General features: G+C 38.3%; 1 protein-coding gene across 2 annotated transcripts; it reads left to right on the top strand.

The window, feature by feature from the left end:
• The first annotated feature begins 139 nt into the window (after window positions 1-139).
• Window positions 140-14,549, top strand: LOC149096955 (carbonic anhydrase 2-like). Of its 2 annotated transcripts, none has more exons than XM_089280010.1 (8): window positions 140-487; window positions 9,800-9,884; window positions 10,364-10,393; window positions 10,840-11,150; window positions 11,522-11,614; window positions 12,123-12,189; window positions 12,419-12,576; window positions 13,547-14,549. In XM_089280010.1, exons 2-8 carry the CDS (start codon window positions 9,818-9,820, stop codon window positions 13,775-13,777), a joined length of 957 nt encoding a protein of 318 aa, XP_089136136.1. In that variant the 5' UTR covers window positions 140-487; window positions 9,800-9,817; the 3' UTR covers window positions 13,778-14,549. The 2 variants fall into 2 exon arrangements, with proteins under 2 accessions (XP_089136136.1, XP_089136135.1); XM_089280009.1 differs by lacking the exon at window positions 140-487 and adding an exon at window positions 4,787-4,986.
• Window positions 14,550-15,505: the final 956 nt, after the last annotated feature.

Below are 15,505 nucleotides of genomic sequence, written 5' to 3'. Positions count from 1 at the left end.
ATAAATTAAATGTAACAGAGGACTTCCAATTCTCTGCTCTATCACTCAATCAATCAATTGCAATCAATCAGTCTTTATTGTGTGTTTTAGTGCTTAATCCCAGGCTTCAGTTTTTTACGCCGTCCCTCAGTATTAGGAGTTGAGTTTCTGGCTATTCAACACACAAACCTATTCAAGTTTTACAATCGTACATCAAGAGCCATAAAATCAAGTGGCCTCTTGAAGACTTAGGAACGGCTTGGTCGTCTGAATGACTTGTTATTTTCTGACGTCAAATTTATCGCAACAGACGTAAAAGCGAGTCTTAAAGAACAGCGATTTTCTACTGAAGTTGATAAACATTACTAAATATAAACCACCACTCCATTTTCGGCTAGTCGAGATTTTATTTAACCAGTGGACCATGATTAAGTTGTTATTCTCAAACAAACACAGGCAGCGCAAGGGTCAAGAAGTGTTAAGAGGATACAACTTCTATCTTTTCAAGGTACGTTTTTTAAATGGTTCTCAACAGTTACTTGTATAAGTTTTGTATGTACTTGTTAAGATCTGATAAGATGTGAACACAACAGGTTTAAAGCCACTGGATTAACGAAATAACTCAAAATGAACGTCTTATCATGATTCTTTTCCTTGTTTTCCAATATTTGGGAATAAAGTATTCAATGATCATACTTAGAAAATCGAAACATTTCGAAAAACCTGGCTTATGGGCAGACAGTTGTATAACTACCTGAACTGAACTTTCTTGTTGTTTGTTTTCATCCGTTCAGTTTATACTGAAAACCCAAAATTATACACTTCCTTTTAATAATTCTATTATCTGATTATTACATAAACTGTCACTGTCTATGGTTAAAATTAAGTATATTACAAAATCAAAATTTGAAAACTCTGGCAAATAGAGCTGTTTCATCTAAGAACGTCTTTGTGAAAGTTGAGGCTAAAACATTCTTACCTTCAAGACGATTTTAACGAGAAACGTTGTTAAACATTGTTCTTGCTTTACCAAACAAGGCACTATGATGTGAGATAAGTTCCCACAGGAATATCTGAATGCCTTGCACAGCATTGTCATGTGATAAGAGGAATAAATAAGTTTATAAGTTTCTCACCTATAGATACTTTCTTAGTATGTTCAGTATATTTTTGACGTTTCTTCGCTTCAGCTTCGTCATACATGAAAGCATTTTGTACATGGCTGTTTTATCTAAGACTGTCTGTTTGGAAGTTGAGGCTAAACATTCTTATCTTGGAGACAATTTCAACTAAGAACGTTCTTAAACTGACATTGTTCTTATTTTATCAAACAAGCCACTATGATGAGATCGTGTATAAATTCCCAGGAATATTTGAATAACGTGCACAGCATTAATGTCATATGATAAAAGGAAAAAAAATGAGCTTTCAATTTTCTTACCTAAATGTCACCTACAGACACTTTTTAGTATATGTTCAGTATAATTTTGACCTTTCTTCCCTTCAGCTTTGTCACATTTTTACAAAAAAACAAACATACATACAAGAAGCCATATCCTACATTACGTAGCAGCAATGTTCACCGTAGTTAATTTTGTCTGGTTCAAAGTTCAATATGTATCTTCTTTGGTAAGAAAAACCCAAGACCTATAACTTTACTTTATCTTTGAAACAAGATTTAAATTATAGGCGATTAGTTCACAACAAAGCTAACAAACAAACAATATTTAAACAAGATTATCTTCTTGCAAAATTTCCCTCATACTTTCGGACCTCTCGAGTAGTCGTTACTTTTAGACTACCTCGTGGGGTGCGCGTGGAGTTCAGTGGGTTGTTTCACTCGAAAAGACAAACAGCCGGCTCCGCCTAACCACCACGCAACGCACTCCCTGTTTCCCGCTCTTCGCCAACAGCAGCAGACTTTGATATCCACTTGTATTACGTAACCTTCGCTGGAAAGTATTATTGTTGATATTGAGCTTCGAAATTCGTTACCACATGCATAGGATAAAATATCATAAATGTACTTAAACATGATAAAAACTCTTTCAGCTATACAATGTTAAACGCACTAACTCACTAGCTAAGAACTGAAAATAACTGTAGTGCTCACTAACATCTACAATAATTAATATAACTGACATTAAAATAGAAAGAAGCCGCCTTCTCAGGGTGCCGTGCGCGCAGAGAAAACATCGCGTGAGTCAAAATGTGTATCTTTGTTTATTTTCCATGATAAATTGAGCATTATCTATATTGTATTGATCCGCGGCTTCCTGCGGGAGGAAGGGATTGTGCAGTGATGACTGCTTAGCGTTTGGAAATTGAGTGACTTTGACTCGAGACGTGGATAAATGGCCAACTGATTTTTTAATCCAAGACCAAACATGTGTCATCACTTATGCAGCGTCCACACTAGTACTACGCCGGAGAAATTTGAAAACGAAGCTTTATTTCAACGCCGGTTTGGCCCACTAATCCGTCACGAAAATGGAGCTTTTCGAAAATGCTTTTCAAACCGGAGGAATTTGAAAGCGCCGGCTTTTCATTTTCGTTTGGACGGAAAACACTTTTCTAAAACTATGACACCACGATAATCATGTCCAAAATGATCGGTGATTGTTACGTTTTAAATTTCTCCGACGTAGTGTAGACGGAAAACATTTGACGCGTTTTCGGAGTGAAACCTCCTTTTTCAAATTCCTCCGACGAAGTGCAGACGGGTCTTTAGCCAGAGCTTAAACCGGGCTTAAGTTAAACAAACGATGCAATAGCGGCACCTCTGTGTAAGAGGTGTATAATTATATGTAAAAATGGCCAACTGATTTACTTAGGAGAGAGAAGATCTTGATGCTGGAGGAATATCTCTGATCACTTAGCAAGAGCTTAAAACAGGCTTGAATCAAACACACAATGCAATATCGCCCTTACACCAGGGTCTGTCCTCAATTCCACTTTAAATACCTCTATATGTTTCTCTATATAACAGATCAACTCTAGCTTACCCTGCTGGGTGAAAAACCCTTTGATATTAAACAATCATTTTCCTGGGAGCTTCCCAACTATTTCGTAATTTTCCAACCGAAGTGCACTTATACAAAAAAAAAAACGGATAGTTCAAAGTCCATGAAAACAACACAAGCAATATTTCCTGCCTGCGGCCGTTTAACAAGGTATATTGGCTTTAACTTCTTGATTAGAGCTGATCCGAATCAAAGCATTGTTTATAACAAGTGACGCAGCAATTTTTCTCTTACCAGGTATACTGATTAAATTTTGACACACCTCCCAGTTTGCGTTCGACTATGGAATTCTAACTTTTTTCCGATACAGCTAACTATTAAAGTCATTTAAGACACTTTGTCTGTATATACACTGCAATGACCGTTCAGTTTGGGCTTTAGGACGTGTTTTATTATTGATAATCACTTGATCATGATACTCAGCGAAACAAACTCTTCAGTGTGCCCTGGGGGTACTTCCTATAATTGACTTTACAGGGTGGGTCTGCCCCCAAGGGGTCACTTATTCTGGCTGGGGTATTTAGGAGGGTAGGGTTTTCACGAGCTGAAGAATAGAAAACAGTAGAAAGTTTTCATTAAGGTGTTTGAAAAGTTCATTTGAAAACATCTTGAAAAAAGTCATCAGGTATTTCAAGGGGTTACTTAATCTATGGATAGAAGAGGGATCCAGTGCTTCTACTGTCAGTATCCAAAAGAGATATAATTTTGTAATGCAGGTATGGAAAGGGTTACCTTTTCTGTCAGAAACAGAATGTTAAGGAGTGGGGGTTTGGACCTAGGGGCAGAGCATGGTCTCCTCACCCCCCGGAACACTTGCGTAAGAGATTTTAAAAGGCCAATGGCCATTAACGACCACAATTTGCGTCAATATATGAAGTCAGCAGTTTGACCACAAATTTGTGGTTTTGAGTTATTTGTGGTCCATCTTGCAAACAATAATCGAATATGTTGTTTATCTGAACTGATTATTAATATTATTATATGACTGCACGAGAAAATTACTTCACTGTGGTTGACTGAGAGCGGGCCAAAGGCGTTTATTTGCAGTGCAAATTAGGGACGGGCCCTAATTTTTTTGAGGGGGGTGGGGGGAGGGGGGGAAGGAATTTTATGGGGCATGGAATTTTTTTCTCACTTTTAGGTTGTGCATGATTTGTTTTTTTGGTGGGCAATAACTTGTGCAAGAATTTTTTACAAAGTCAAACACAGAACGTGGATAGTAGAAAGCACATGCTCGATTTTTACCCCGTGACTCCGTGATTGAATAATTTGCTTAATGTTGTTATTGTTGTTGTTGTTGCTGTTGATGGCTCCCCTTGCAAACTAAATAAACCGCAAAGTTGTGAACGAAGATCCCTGCTTGTTTGAACGTTGGATCTCACAGATCTAATCAGCCAAACTTGAAACGTAAAACGATGAGAAGTCAAAGACTACTGCAAGGCTGACACAACGTGGTATATTAAAAACAATTTTTCTTCAGGCTCAGGTAACATCTGAACTGAAGAAGGCTGGTCTGGCGAGCCCATATATTGTTTTTAATATACCACGTTGTGTCAGCCTTGCAGTAGTCTTTGACTTATCGTCGTTTTACTCGCCTTGCACGAATTGTATTTCCGCAGTTTTTGCCGTGCAGGAACTTTATTCAGTTTTAAAATTGCCTAAACCTCTCCCCCCGCCCCCTCAAGAAAGTAATGTCCGTTCCTTAACTCTCGCACGTTCGTAACTTAGCCAGTCCTGTAATAAATTAGTTATCAATCAGAGAATATTCAAATCTGATATCACTCGTAGTGTATCCGGTAAATTCTTAATGATACAAGTGACGTTAAAGACAAGTAGTGACAAATCATAGTTCCCAGGTAGCCTGGTTGGATTTTTCTTATAAGAAATCGGAGGACCTCTAGCAATCAGTCCTAAACAAACGGCTAGGAAGACAAGAGGCTTAAAAAGTGCCGAAGGATATCAATCTAATATCAACTATCTAAACGTAAGTATTTGTCTGCATGCTGCCGTATGATATAAAAATGTATGGTAAACTACTAAACAGAATGACAAAGTAATTTTGTTTTTTGATATTATATTCAACAAAATGTTGCGAACGTTTAAATACACAACCAACTGACAAAAATTACAATTAAAGATTTTCAAACAAACCGTTTTTGATGAGTACACACTTATGTAGCTAGTATTATGTATACAAACTCTCGTATTGTTCCCGGCTACTGTTTGATTCTGAAAGCCCTAATTTACGTACTCAAGGTTAAAAAATGGCGCGTATAAAAATTTTTTTGCAAGCGTAACAAAGCAGAGTCAAAAAGCATTTCGCGACGAATATGTTTTACAATGTAGACAAGGTTTCATGGATTTACTTTTAGAGTTATAGTTTTCCTGTGGAATTCAAGTTTACGATCAGTCCAATATTTTCAGGCGCCGGGCGAACATCTTGAAAACATTTCTCAGAGTTGATTGTTATGGCTGCTTATGGCATAATGAAATAATAAAAGTTACAGGTGAAAACTATGTATTTATGATGCATATATGAGGACAACGGATGAACTAATGGTTGGTGTGCAACACTCTGAGTCAAGCGGTCCAAGTTAAGCAATAGCTGGGATCACTAGAGAGCTTAGCTTTAAGCTATGACGAAGGCGACCCCGAGGACAACGCTTATAATAAAAAATGAATGTATGTAAGTGTATGCACATACGAATACATACTGAGGGGCGCACAGTAAGGTCCCACAAACTCTTGAAGCGGTGTTGTAATATCTTTGTTATATTTATCAGAAACAGCAAAGGTAGAGATTTCGACTTAACGGTCATGTCACACAACAATTTACTAATGATTTCCGCTGAAACACCCTTTGTCTGGCCGATTTTTCTTCATTTTCACGGTGTGGGTATTTCAAGCGCGTAGTTGTCAACTTTGCATGTCTTACAAATTGAAAAACTTGCTGAATCTTGTTAAAGATCGATCGCGATTTATTGTTGCTTTCTCGACCAGAAGCCACAGTCTAGTTTTGGTCAGTTACGGTTTTGCCAAGAAATAAAGATTCATCCACCAGCAGCTGCTGATTTTTCGAATTTTTCCCTAAAAGTCCGATCGTCATTGTTAATATGTGCTATTGGAGAGAAAGACTGTGTAGAGTCAAATATCTTGACCAAGAAGACAACACACTTCAAATCTCCTTCAGTTTTCCAGACTCGCCTTTTTAAAGCTTAGAAAAAGGAATGAGTAAAATGACTAATAAGACAAATTCCATCGGTATCCACTCTCCGGTGAATAATTAGAATCTCTAGAATTTTCTGTATGTGTACTCCCAAAGAAAACAGCCATTAAGCCGCTTTCTTGATGATCCCAAAGTTATGCATTTTACGTATTTAATTGTTACAATTTAATAAAGACAAATTACGAACATAAAATAATAAAATATTAGAAGATGCAGTTCTGATGTCCACTGACGAAAGTGATATAAACAATATTGCGTTGATCTTTCCTTCAGGCAAACATCATTAAACAAAACCACAGAAGGAAGCCATATTGGCCTTTGCTTATAAACTGTAGCTGATCATAAGAGGCATTATAATATTGGAAGTCTAAACAATGTCTCCAGTGCATGACGAATGAGTCGGCAAACTATTGTCTTACTAGCTGTAAAGATAAGAACAATTTTACAATATCGCGTTTCCTATCTGTTGATTAGCTTTGGTCCTGCTTTGGTCTCTGAATTTTTATTCGCTTTTCAATACATACTCTGCACTGGAATATAGGTTTGACGGAGAGACATTCATAAATGAACAATGTGAACTAAAATCACTTTGCTGTTTCGTCTCTAATTAGTTTTTAAAATGGTTTTCTCTGATACTTCCGTAACAGGCTCTATAGTTTTTCATATTGAGTTTACATGTTTAAAGCGAGATTGGCCGTGATTCTTTTTCATTTTCAATCACCTTCAGAAGTAGTCCCTCGAAACAGCGACGTGATCGGATTAATTTAAGGCTTAAGCAGACCGTTGTGAGACAAAACAAATGATTTTAGCATTGCCTCTAGTCCAGCATTTGTCCAACTTATGAATAGACTGTTTTGATCAAATTATCATTTCAAGAACACAGAAAATTCGCTTTTAAAAGAACTAAATTGAGGACTGTTACTATTTGTCACAGGTTTTTTTTCCCCTGTAAATAGATACACATGTTTAAAATAAGGTCCAGATTTTTTCCTCAAACGAACACCTTATATAAATGCATATCTCGGGGCTTTTAGCACATTCCTCTCGGAACAAAAGATGTCTACTTCAATTGCCTTTATGTACGATTTTTTAATTAGTTAAGAAGCTGACCTTTTTCGGAATTTAGCTGAAGTTCGCGTTTGTTTTCAAACTCGCCGCTGAGACACTATTGTTTTATACGAAAGTTAAGAACTACTTTAAACCTGTATAAGATCAGGCGCGTATTCCCTGACTGATTTTTTGTTAATTAGCACAAGCTTAGGTAAAGTAATGAAAATGTTTTATCGCTTGTACTCGTATGCTTTCAGAAGATATTGTGTGTTTTAAGAAAAGTAAGTACTGTAACTTGTGTAGACTTAACTCAAATTTGGATCTTTAATAGCGTAGACAAAATAGGTCAAAAGAAGACTACACGTGTTATTCTATGCAAACACAATCCGTTCATTAGCCATGGCAACAGCTTCAAATAGTCGAAGCATTTCTGTCAAAAATGAGAATTATATAAAATTTATCAATGCAGTACTCGCATAGAATTAAAGTGCACCTAACCCCAAAAATTTTTTTTCGCTAGAACGAATCTACTTATTATTTGAAATAGTTCTGCGAAAAAATTTTTGGATTCCGTTAAATCCTCGATTTTCTGTGCCACGACGAAATCTCGAAAATAGCTCCAAAACACCGCCATTTTGTTTCACGACCGAGTTTGAGGAGAATGGGTCCAGCGGCTCTTGTGACGTCTACCCAGGAAGGTTGGATATCTCATTTCCTCTCATCTCCTTCAGGATGGTGCAATACACATTCGAAAAGTGCGCAGAAACGCCTTCCAGAGGTGCTATCGGCTGTTGCAGCAACATTCCAGATTTAAAGAAAGGTATACTGTACAATTTACTGGCGATGATCGGCTAATGGTGCAATAAAGACGTAAACGATGGTTGATTTTGTCGAACCGAAACAAGCGAACTGAATCTGTGAGAACCATTGAAGAACTCTCACTGGAATTTGTTCCGCAGACTTTCGAACGCTGTTTTCATAAATTTTCTGCTTAAAGCTAACCAGCAATTTGTAGAAATACCACCGACAACCTATATCTTCCAATCCCGCAGTATTTATAACATAACCGGCAAAGTTGTGTGATCCGGTCATGATCAAGAAGCGTTATACTGATACGTAAATAGATCGCAACTGTACGCCGCTAACCAACACTTATTTCTCTTTCGATTTAGATGAAAGTCGCAGATTAATCCTCTAGAATTACATGATAACAAAATTGTTAGACTCACAGAGTTTTTCGAAGGTTTGGAAATCAGCAGTGTGACAAAGATTCTGTGCAATAGCGTCGAAAATATGACCGCGTAACATTATCTGCGGACCGCTTAGGGAACACATCCTTTTCGCTTATCCGACGAATTTCACTGCAAACTTTGAGAACAATTTACATTGGTTATTTGGAGTTACGACTTAAAACGTGTGACAATGTGAAATCGGTAATTGTATGAAATGTTTCCTTCCGCCTTGCTTCCCGCAGCTTCAAAAATACAGGTCCAAACAATACGATTTTCAATCGATCGAAGCCAATGTTTTGGAGGTCGTCAAGTCTCGAAAACTGCAACACGTACGTCGCTCTTATAAATATGAAGCATTCAACTGAAAGTAAAACACAAACTGGATTTAACAGAACCTTGACAAAATACATTCTCGGTAAGGACAAATGTAAACGGGCTATAAACACGCGTGGGAATCTTATATTTAGTTGACGAAATTACCATCCAAAGCAGTCCTTGAGTTTTCTTTCCTGCTGTTTGTTTGCCTGCTCCTCCACTTCGTATCTAGCTTTCTATTTCTAATATACAAGCAGCTCGTCCGCAAAGACGTCTTCCCCGTCGTCGCTTGAAATATTGCAAATTGCTCTCAAAGCTCTAAGCAGTGAGTTCACAGTTGTCGAACGTGCTCGATCGAAGTTTATTTCGGAGCCTTCCGAATCGAAACTTAACTCTGACTCCAGTGACGAAAAAGAAATGATTCTGAGACAAAACTTGGACGTTTTAGTTCCAAAATACATCGGAACGATTAGTTTTGCATTCTATTTTCTCGAGCAAATACAGTGAGTTGACTGAGGCGCTATTGTGTTTGGTTCCTGGGTAGACGTCATCAGGTACCGCCGCCCCAGACTCCCTAAAACGCGGTCGTGAAACACTTAATCGCGAATTTGAAAGGGCATAGAAAATCGAGGATTCAACCAAATTCAAAAATTTCTTCGCCCAAATGCTTCAAATAAAGTCTAGATTTGTTTTAGCGAAAAAAAAATTTTGGGGTTAGGTGCACTTTAAGCATAAACGTCAACGTTGGTCGGTTATCTCATAGTTCTATTTCGTAGAGTAAACCCCAATGAATCTACAGTTCTAATAATATTTTTGGGGGGCCGAGAGTACGCTTACATCCTTTCGTTTCTTTTCACATTTTTGTGTACATTTAGATTGTGCAATAAAGTAAGCAAGTTGTCAAAACCTTTAAGTCAAAACAAATCACTGAAGTACTTGTTTTTTTCTCTTTTTTTTTTCTTCTCCCATTTCAGGAAAACTTTACAGAGTGAATGATGGACAAGCTTTTGTTAGTTGCATTTGTGTGTATTAGTGGAGTTTCCATCACTTCTGGTGCAAGTAAGCATGCATGTTTCTACTAAACTATGTCAGCCGATAGACCCGCAATGCGTACACATACATAGAGATACATAGAGTAGTTTCATTTGTGCTGTTTACACAATCAAGACAAAAATGCTATAACTAGATGTACGAAACCTTCTTTTATATAGCACGAGTGTCCATTTTATAAAACGAGCCCTGAATTCATTAAAGCAATACTATTAACTATATTAATTTACTTAAGGAAAAACTCATAAAATACTTAAAATGTCCTCATGGAACATAATTCAATTCTACAGTACGCACGCGTTGCAGACCCAATTTTACTTTGAATACTACGAATCATTTATATATAGCGGCTTAGGTCTTTACTGTTTGCTCGATCTGTTACGGTGAGGTGAGTCTTATTCTCTACAACGTTCTAGGTATTTCAATCCAATATATTTGAAGTTACTGTTATTGAACTTGATACCTTTGCCGTTTGGTTTAACTTTCAGACTGGAACTACATTACAAATTCTGCATATGGTATGAAACTATCTTCATTCTTTTCACCATGTTTATCCCCTGGTTTATTATTATTATTATTATTATTATTATTATTATTGTTATTATTATTAACTCAAAATAGACCTTACAGCTGTACTTTCTTAATGGCGCTATTTTCTATGGAAAGCCCCTTCGGCAGTTACCACTAGCAGTCCCTTTATTTGGTTCATAGTCCCTTTAGGTCCCTTGGTAGTTACCTCTGGCAGTCTCTTTGTTACCTCTCAAGGTCCCTTTAGCCCCTTTAGTAGTCACTCCTGACAGTCCCTTCAGTTACCTCTCATGGTCCCTTTCGCCTCTCTGGTATGTACTCCCCGTTCAGTTCCGTCCATGTTACTTTAGCATTTTCTTTTCATGTTCGGCTGAAGTGCTTTTGAATAGACCGCCATTTCGCTAATTTCAACTTATTCTTCCTCTTGTAATTCAAGGTCCAAGCAAATGGGAAGGACTATGCTCTAACGGAACCAGCCAGTCTCCCATTGACATAAACTCCACTGCGGCGACCTACGAGTCAATGGCAGCCTTTAACCTGCAAAACTACGCAACAGTACTATCGGTCAATTTCACTGGCGAAAACAATGGCCATTCCCTACAGATAAATGTTCCCCCCTTCAGATACTTCGTCAATGGAGGTGGTCTCTTGGGTAACTTCACCACCGCCCAATTTCACCTTCACTGGGGATCCAGTGACTCCAAAGGATCAGAGCATAAAATTGATGGCAAGCAATATGCTGCCGAGGTAAGTGGAATTATTCCTTGCTTTTTTCGACTAAAGGAGCTGCTATGTCACGTAAATTTCACAAGCTTAGCATATATAAGTAGACCTTGTCTTTGCTTTATCGTTGCCTCTATTTTGAGGCTTTCCGTAATTTGAAGGTAAGTTCGCTCATAAATACCCAATCACTCGAGAGGCTAGCAGCCACACAAATTTATTGGAAAAAAAGGAGGTGTTTTCATAGGGGAAGAGTTCAACTTCCACAGGATTGGTTTGGTTTGGTTAGTACACTTGCCGAGACGTTATGCGAAAACACTCTTTACCTTTAAACCGACTTCTGTGTTAGTGTCGCTCATTTTACCCTTTTCTTATTATGTTCTATTTTATATTAACAGATCCATTTTGTCAGCTTTAATGTCAAGTACGCAGACTTGAGCACTGCGGCGAATGAGTCAGATGGTCTAGCCGTCCTTGGTGCTTTCCTGGAGGTAGAGTGGGCTTTCTAAACCTCTTTCCCAGGCTCTGTTCTTCCTGTCCCCGTGGTGCTCAACCTCTTTCCCAGGGCTTTCCATCCAATTTTTAAGATAAAAGTCCTGGTAGGGAACGTGGTTGCCTGAGGCGGCTTCAGGAAGTCAAGGAACGTGTTTGTGTAATTGTGTTTTACTTAAGTGAAGTAACCAAGACGAAGTTATTTTCGGGAAGTAGGACGTGACTGATGACTGATGCTTAAAACAATAGTTCGAACGATCTGTGCCTAAAGATATGCCCCTCTCCACTCCCCCGCCCTCTCCTCTACCCTACCCCCCAAATCGAGATGTTCTCTCAAATGGTGATTTAGTGATGAAACACAGCATTCAAAATTCACCTTAACTAATGGCTTCTCTGTTGACCAAATGCCCCAAGTTAACATCACCATTGGGTGGTCTAGGTGTCACCAAAGTTCCCGGTTTTCTCCTGAATATCTCTGCTTATCTGTTTTCTTTCTTTCTCGTCCAGGTCAGTGGAAATGGAAACTCTTACTATGACAAGATCTTTACTCCTGCTGCACAACTGGTAAACGCAAGTAAGGGCCTTAGTTCTGTATCAGAATGCCAAAGCAATTATAAAGTTTTGTTCCTAATACAGGTATTAGTTGTTTGTCGAACAATTTGTCTGTGCATTATTGACATGAGAACAGCTAGTCTCTCTTCCACAACCATGTCCTAAGTAAAGAAAAAAAAAACACTCTTTGCGTTATCACGTCGAAGTATGAAGATCTAGAAAATTTTATTAATCCTTCTTGTGACTGGTAGGTTCCACTGTAAACATTCAGGCCTTCAAACTTTCTGACCTTCTCCCTGCCAACATGTCTAAGTTCTACCGCTATCCTGGGTCTCTTACCACTCCGAATTGTTATGAGTCTGTCAAGTGGACCGTTTTCAGCGACCCCATCAAAGTTTCATCAGCTCAGGTAAATATTATGTCTGTTGTTGTTCAGTTGTTGTTTTTGTTTCTGCTGTTAGAGAGTTTTGTATTACTACTCTGCACGATTGGCTTAGAAAACTCGCGGGACTTTTTCATCCAGTCAGAACTAAAACCAAGCCTATTGGAACTCCGCTCGCACACAGTTTTCCCGCTTCGCTTCAGTTACATGTCTTTAATTAATTCAAGTTTTGATTGGTTAATTGGATTGTTTATCGGTTTGCTTTTCTAGTGATCTCTTAAGTTTTGTTACTACACCATTCAATAGAAAACCTCACTATTGTTGTTGTCGTTTTTCTTATTGTCTTAAAATTAAGATGCTTGACTACAATTTTCACGCGCTCTTTTGTTCTCATGTTGGAGCGAGTAAACAAGCTCTCTAATGTACGCTAAGGTTGTGTGTGTTTGCGATTTTATACATACATACATGATTACATACATACATGATTTATTTGATAAAGCAGGTTACAGATCAATTGGCAAGACGTTAAGTCCTGATGTGGACCTGCACTATCTAAGATAATAAATTACAATAAGATCCTACATAATACATGATCCAAAATTTATTTACAATAGCTGAATAAATAATGATAGGTAAAATAGATGAATTAATAACAATGTACAGTAAAAATAAATAAATAAATTAATCAAAAATATTTGAAGTCCAGTGATTTGTTAGTAACGCAGCAGGACGCTTTAGTGAAACTGATAGAATTCCGTTACAATTTCCATTACGATTTTTATTGGTTTTGAAAACAATGAGAATGAGCGGAAGTAAAACACCAGCGATTCAATTGAGTCACACGTATTTGTCAACTAGGCATGCGCAATTTAACCGGAAGTCCGATATTTTCAGACTGCCAAACAGAACTTTCTAAAGTCGCTCGCTTCCTAACCGTGGTTCAAGGGGAAGGAAGACTTTGCTTACGAGGTTGATATCTTTGTTTTTTTATTTACAGATCAGGGCTCTGCGTCTTATGAAGGCCAACAGTACTATGAACCTTGTAGATAACTTCCGCCCGGTCCAGTCCCTTGGCAGCCGCACAGTGCGAGTCAGTTTCAAGGCCCAATCAGAAGCCACTACAGTAGGATCGTCAGAGATCCCAACTGCGCTTAGTCATGCTGTGGCTGTCAAACTGACTACCGCTCTGTTTCTGCTAATGCTGTCTGTTGCATTTCACTTGAATTAAGAGGTCCACGCTGATGCTTAATGACTTATGGCAGCATATTGGAGCTTTCTACCACAAGTTTTGACTGAAGAGATGAAATTTTAGTGTTGTAATTTTGATGCGCGCAGGGACAGGTGGGGCTTCGAGGAGCAGACGACGTAATGCGCAGAGGGACCCGATGCACACAAAGAGCCCATACGAAATGCTTCACACGAAGGGCCTCTAAGCAAGGATGTCCGTCGTAATCATGTCTTGGCCCCTTGACTTGTCCGCTCCAATAAACCAATCTTACCGTACCTGTATGTAATAATCGTTTCAATTTTAGAGAATGTTCTCGTTGTTAGGACGAATTCACAAGTAGTCTCTTAAGTAATATCCTCTGTGGTGTACGTTTCATGATTTGTGTCGATATTTTTTTGTGGCGTTAAACAGGCCATTTTCGTGTTGACTTTTGCCTTTGTCTCAAAATACGTTATAGCGTAAACCTTTCTCGTTTCATTCTCGCGCAACTCACATATCACCATTATTTATTCAGACAACTGAGAAATACCTCGGTAGCGAGTTTCTGGTCATTTCAACGGAGGGTCTGATTTGTCAGGATTTTTCCCTAGTTATGCGGTGATCTGAGAAGTAATTTATCAAACAGTCTCTAAATTGCCTGTTTGAACATGAAGAAACGACCTTGCCTTTTCGCCGTCAGTTTTGTAGAATGACTGATGCTAGCTCGCACGTTGTTAAATTGTTGAATGTAATATTAATAAAGAGTGCCGCACGGTGTGAAATTTTGCCTTGAGCCGTTGTCCTTTTTCTTTTACATACCTGAATATTTTTTGCTGTCATCGCCCCTTTGTTCTCTCCACCCCCACCCCCACCCCCCGCTTCATCTTAGTGTCAAATATATTTAGCATTGTTGTGCTAACTGGGGACACTGTAAATAAATAAACAAATATTCGAAATAGAACATAAACTATAAGAATCCTTATTGTCGGGAGGCTGACCATTTGGCTATGACACAACGCGGGGGAGGAGTTGAACTCGGGGCTACCGAGAACAAATCCAGATAGCGGTAGGGCGAAGGATTTGGATTAGGCACTTCCAGAGTTCAAATCCAGCGCCCTAGTGACCACTCGGCCACGCCGCCCCCACTAAACAAAACCGCCTTCTCAACTAATACAGAGCGTTACTCAAAATGCAGTGAAAGGGGTGTGTTCATTTAACTGACTACTCCAGCAGAATTTGTTTCGTAGACGTACGTGACATAATAATAATTGGGAGTTTGCATCAGTCAGTGATTCAAGTGATCTTCAATCAATCTATCAATCAATCAATCTTTATTCAAAGAGGGTAACAACTAATAGTCACACAACTAATAAACTTGTAGCCCTCTTAAATATACAGTAATTAAAAATCTATTAAAAATCTATGTAAAATTATGTAAAACCTACTGGTAGATAAAAGTCGAAAATGCATGCAAGATTAGCTAAAAGGTAAATTCACGTTACATTATTTAATATAGATAGGAACCTGTGCGCGCTCTGATTGGTCGAAAACCCATGTTTTATCATTATCAGAGTATAAAACATAGAAAAAGCGTGTTTTATTGTTATATCGCCACATTACCTCTATATCATAAAGCAAATGAAGAAGCCTAAGCAGTTTATTACACTGTGATAAAACACTCCGGACATTTGAGAACACTCGAGAAATGTTGAAAACACGAGTCTCAGGCGAGTGTTTTCTACATTTCCC

The sequence above is a fragment of the Orbicella faveolata genome, unplaced genomic scaffold (genome assembly GCF_042242905.1).
Source record: "Orbicella faveolata isolate gen_17 unplaced genomic scaffold, um_ofav_v1 contig_47, whole genome shotgun sequence".
NCBI classification, from domain to species: domain Eukaryota; kingdom Metazoa; phylum Cnidaria; class Anthozoa; order Scleractinia; family Merulinidae; genus Orbicella; species Orbicella faveolata.
The sequence above is the reverse complement of the archived record's forward strand: the minus strand, read 5'-3'. Positions and strand labels throughout refer to the sequence as shown.

What these genes read in the sequence shown, in the direction of transcription:
- LOC149096955 (XM_089280010.1), top strand. Translation starts at nt 9,818, where the DNA reads ATGATGGACAAGCTTTTGTTAGTTGCATTTGTGTGTATTAGTGGAGTT. An exon ending in TTCCATCACTTCTGGTGCAA is followed by an intron (nt 9,885 to 10,363) that starts GTAAGCATGCAT and finishes TTTAACTTTCAG; the next exon opens with ACTGGAACTACATTACAAAT. An exon ending in TCAAAGTTTCATCAGCTCAG is followed by an intron (nt 12,577 to 13,546) that starts GTAAATATTATG and finishes TTTTATTTACAG; the next exon opens with ATCAGGGCTCTGCGTCTTAT.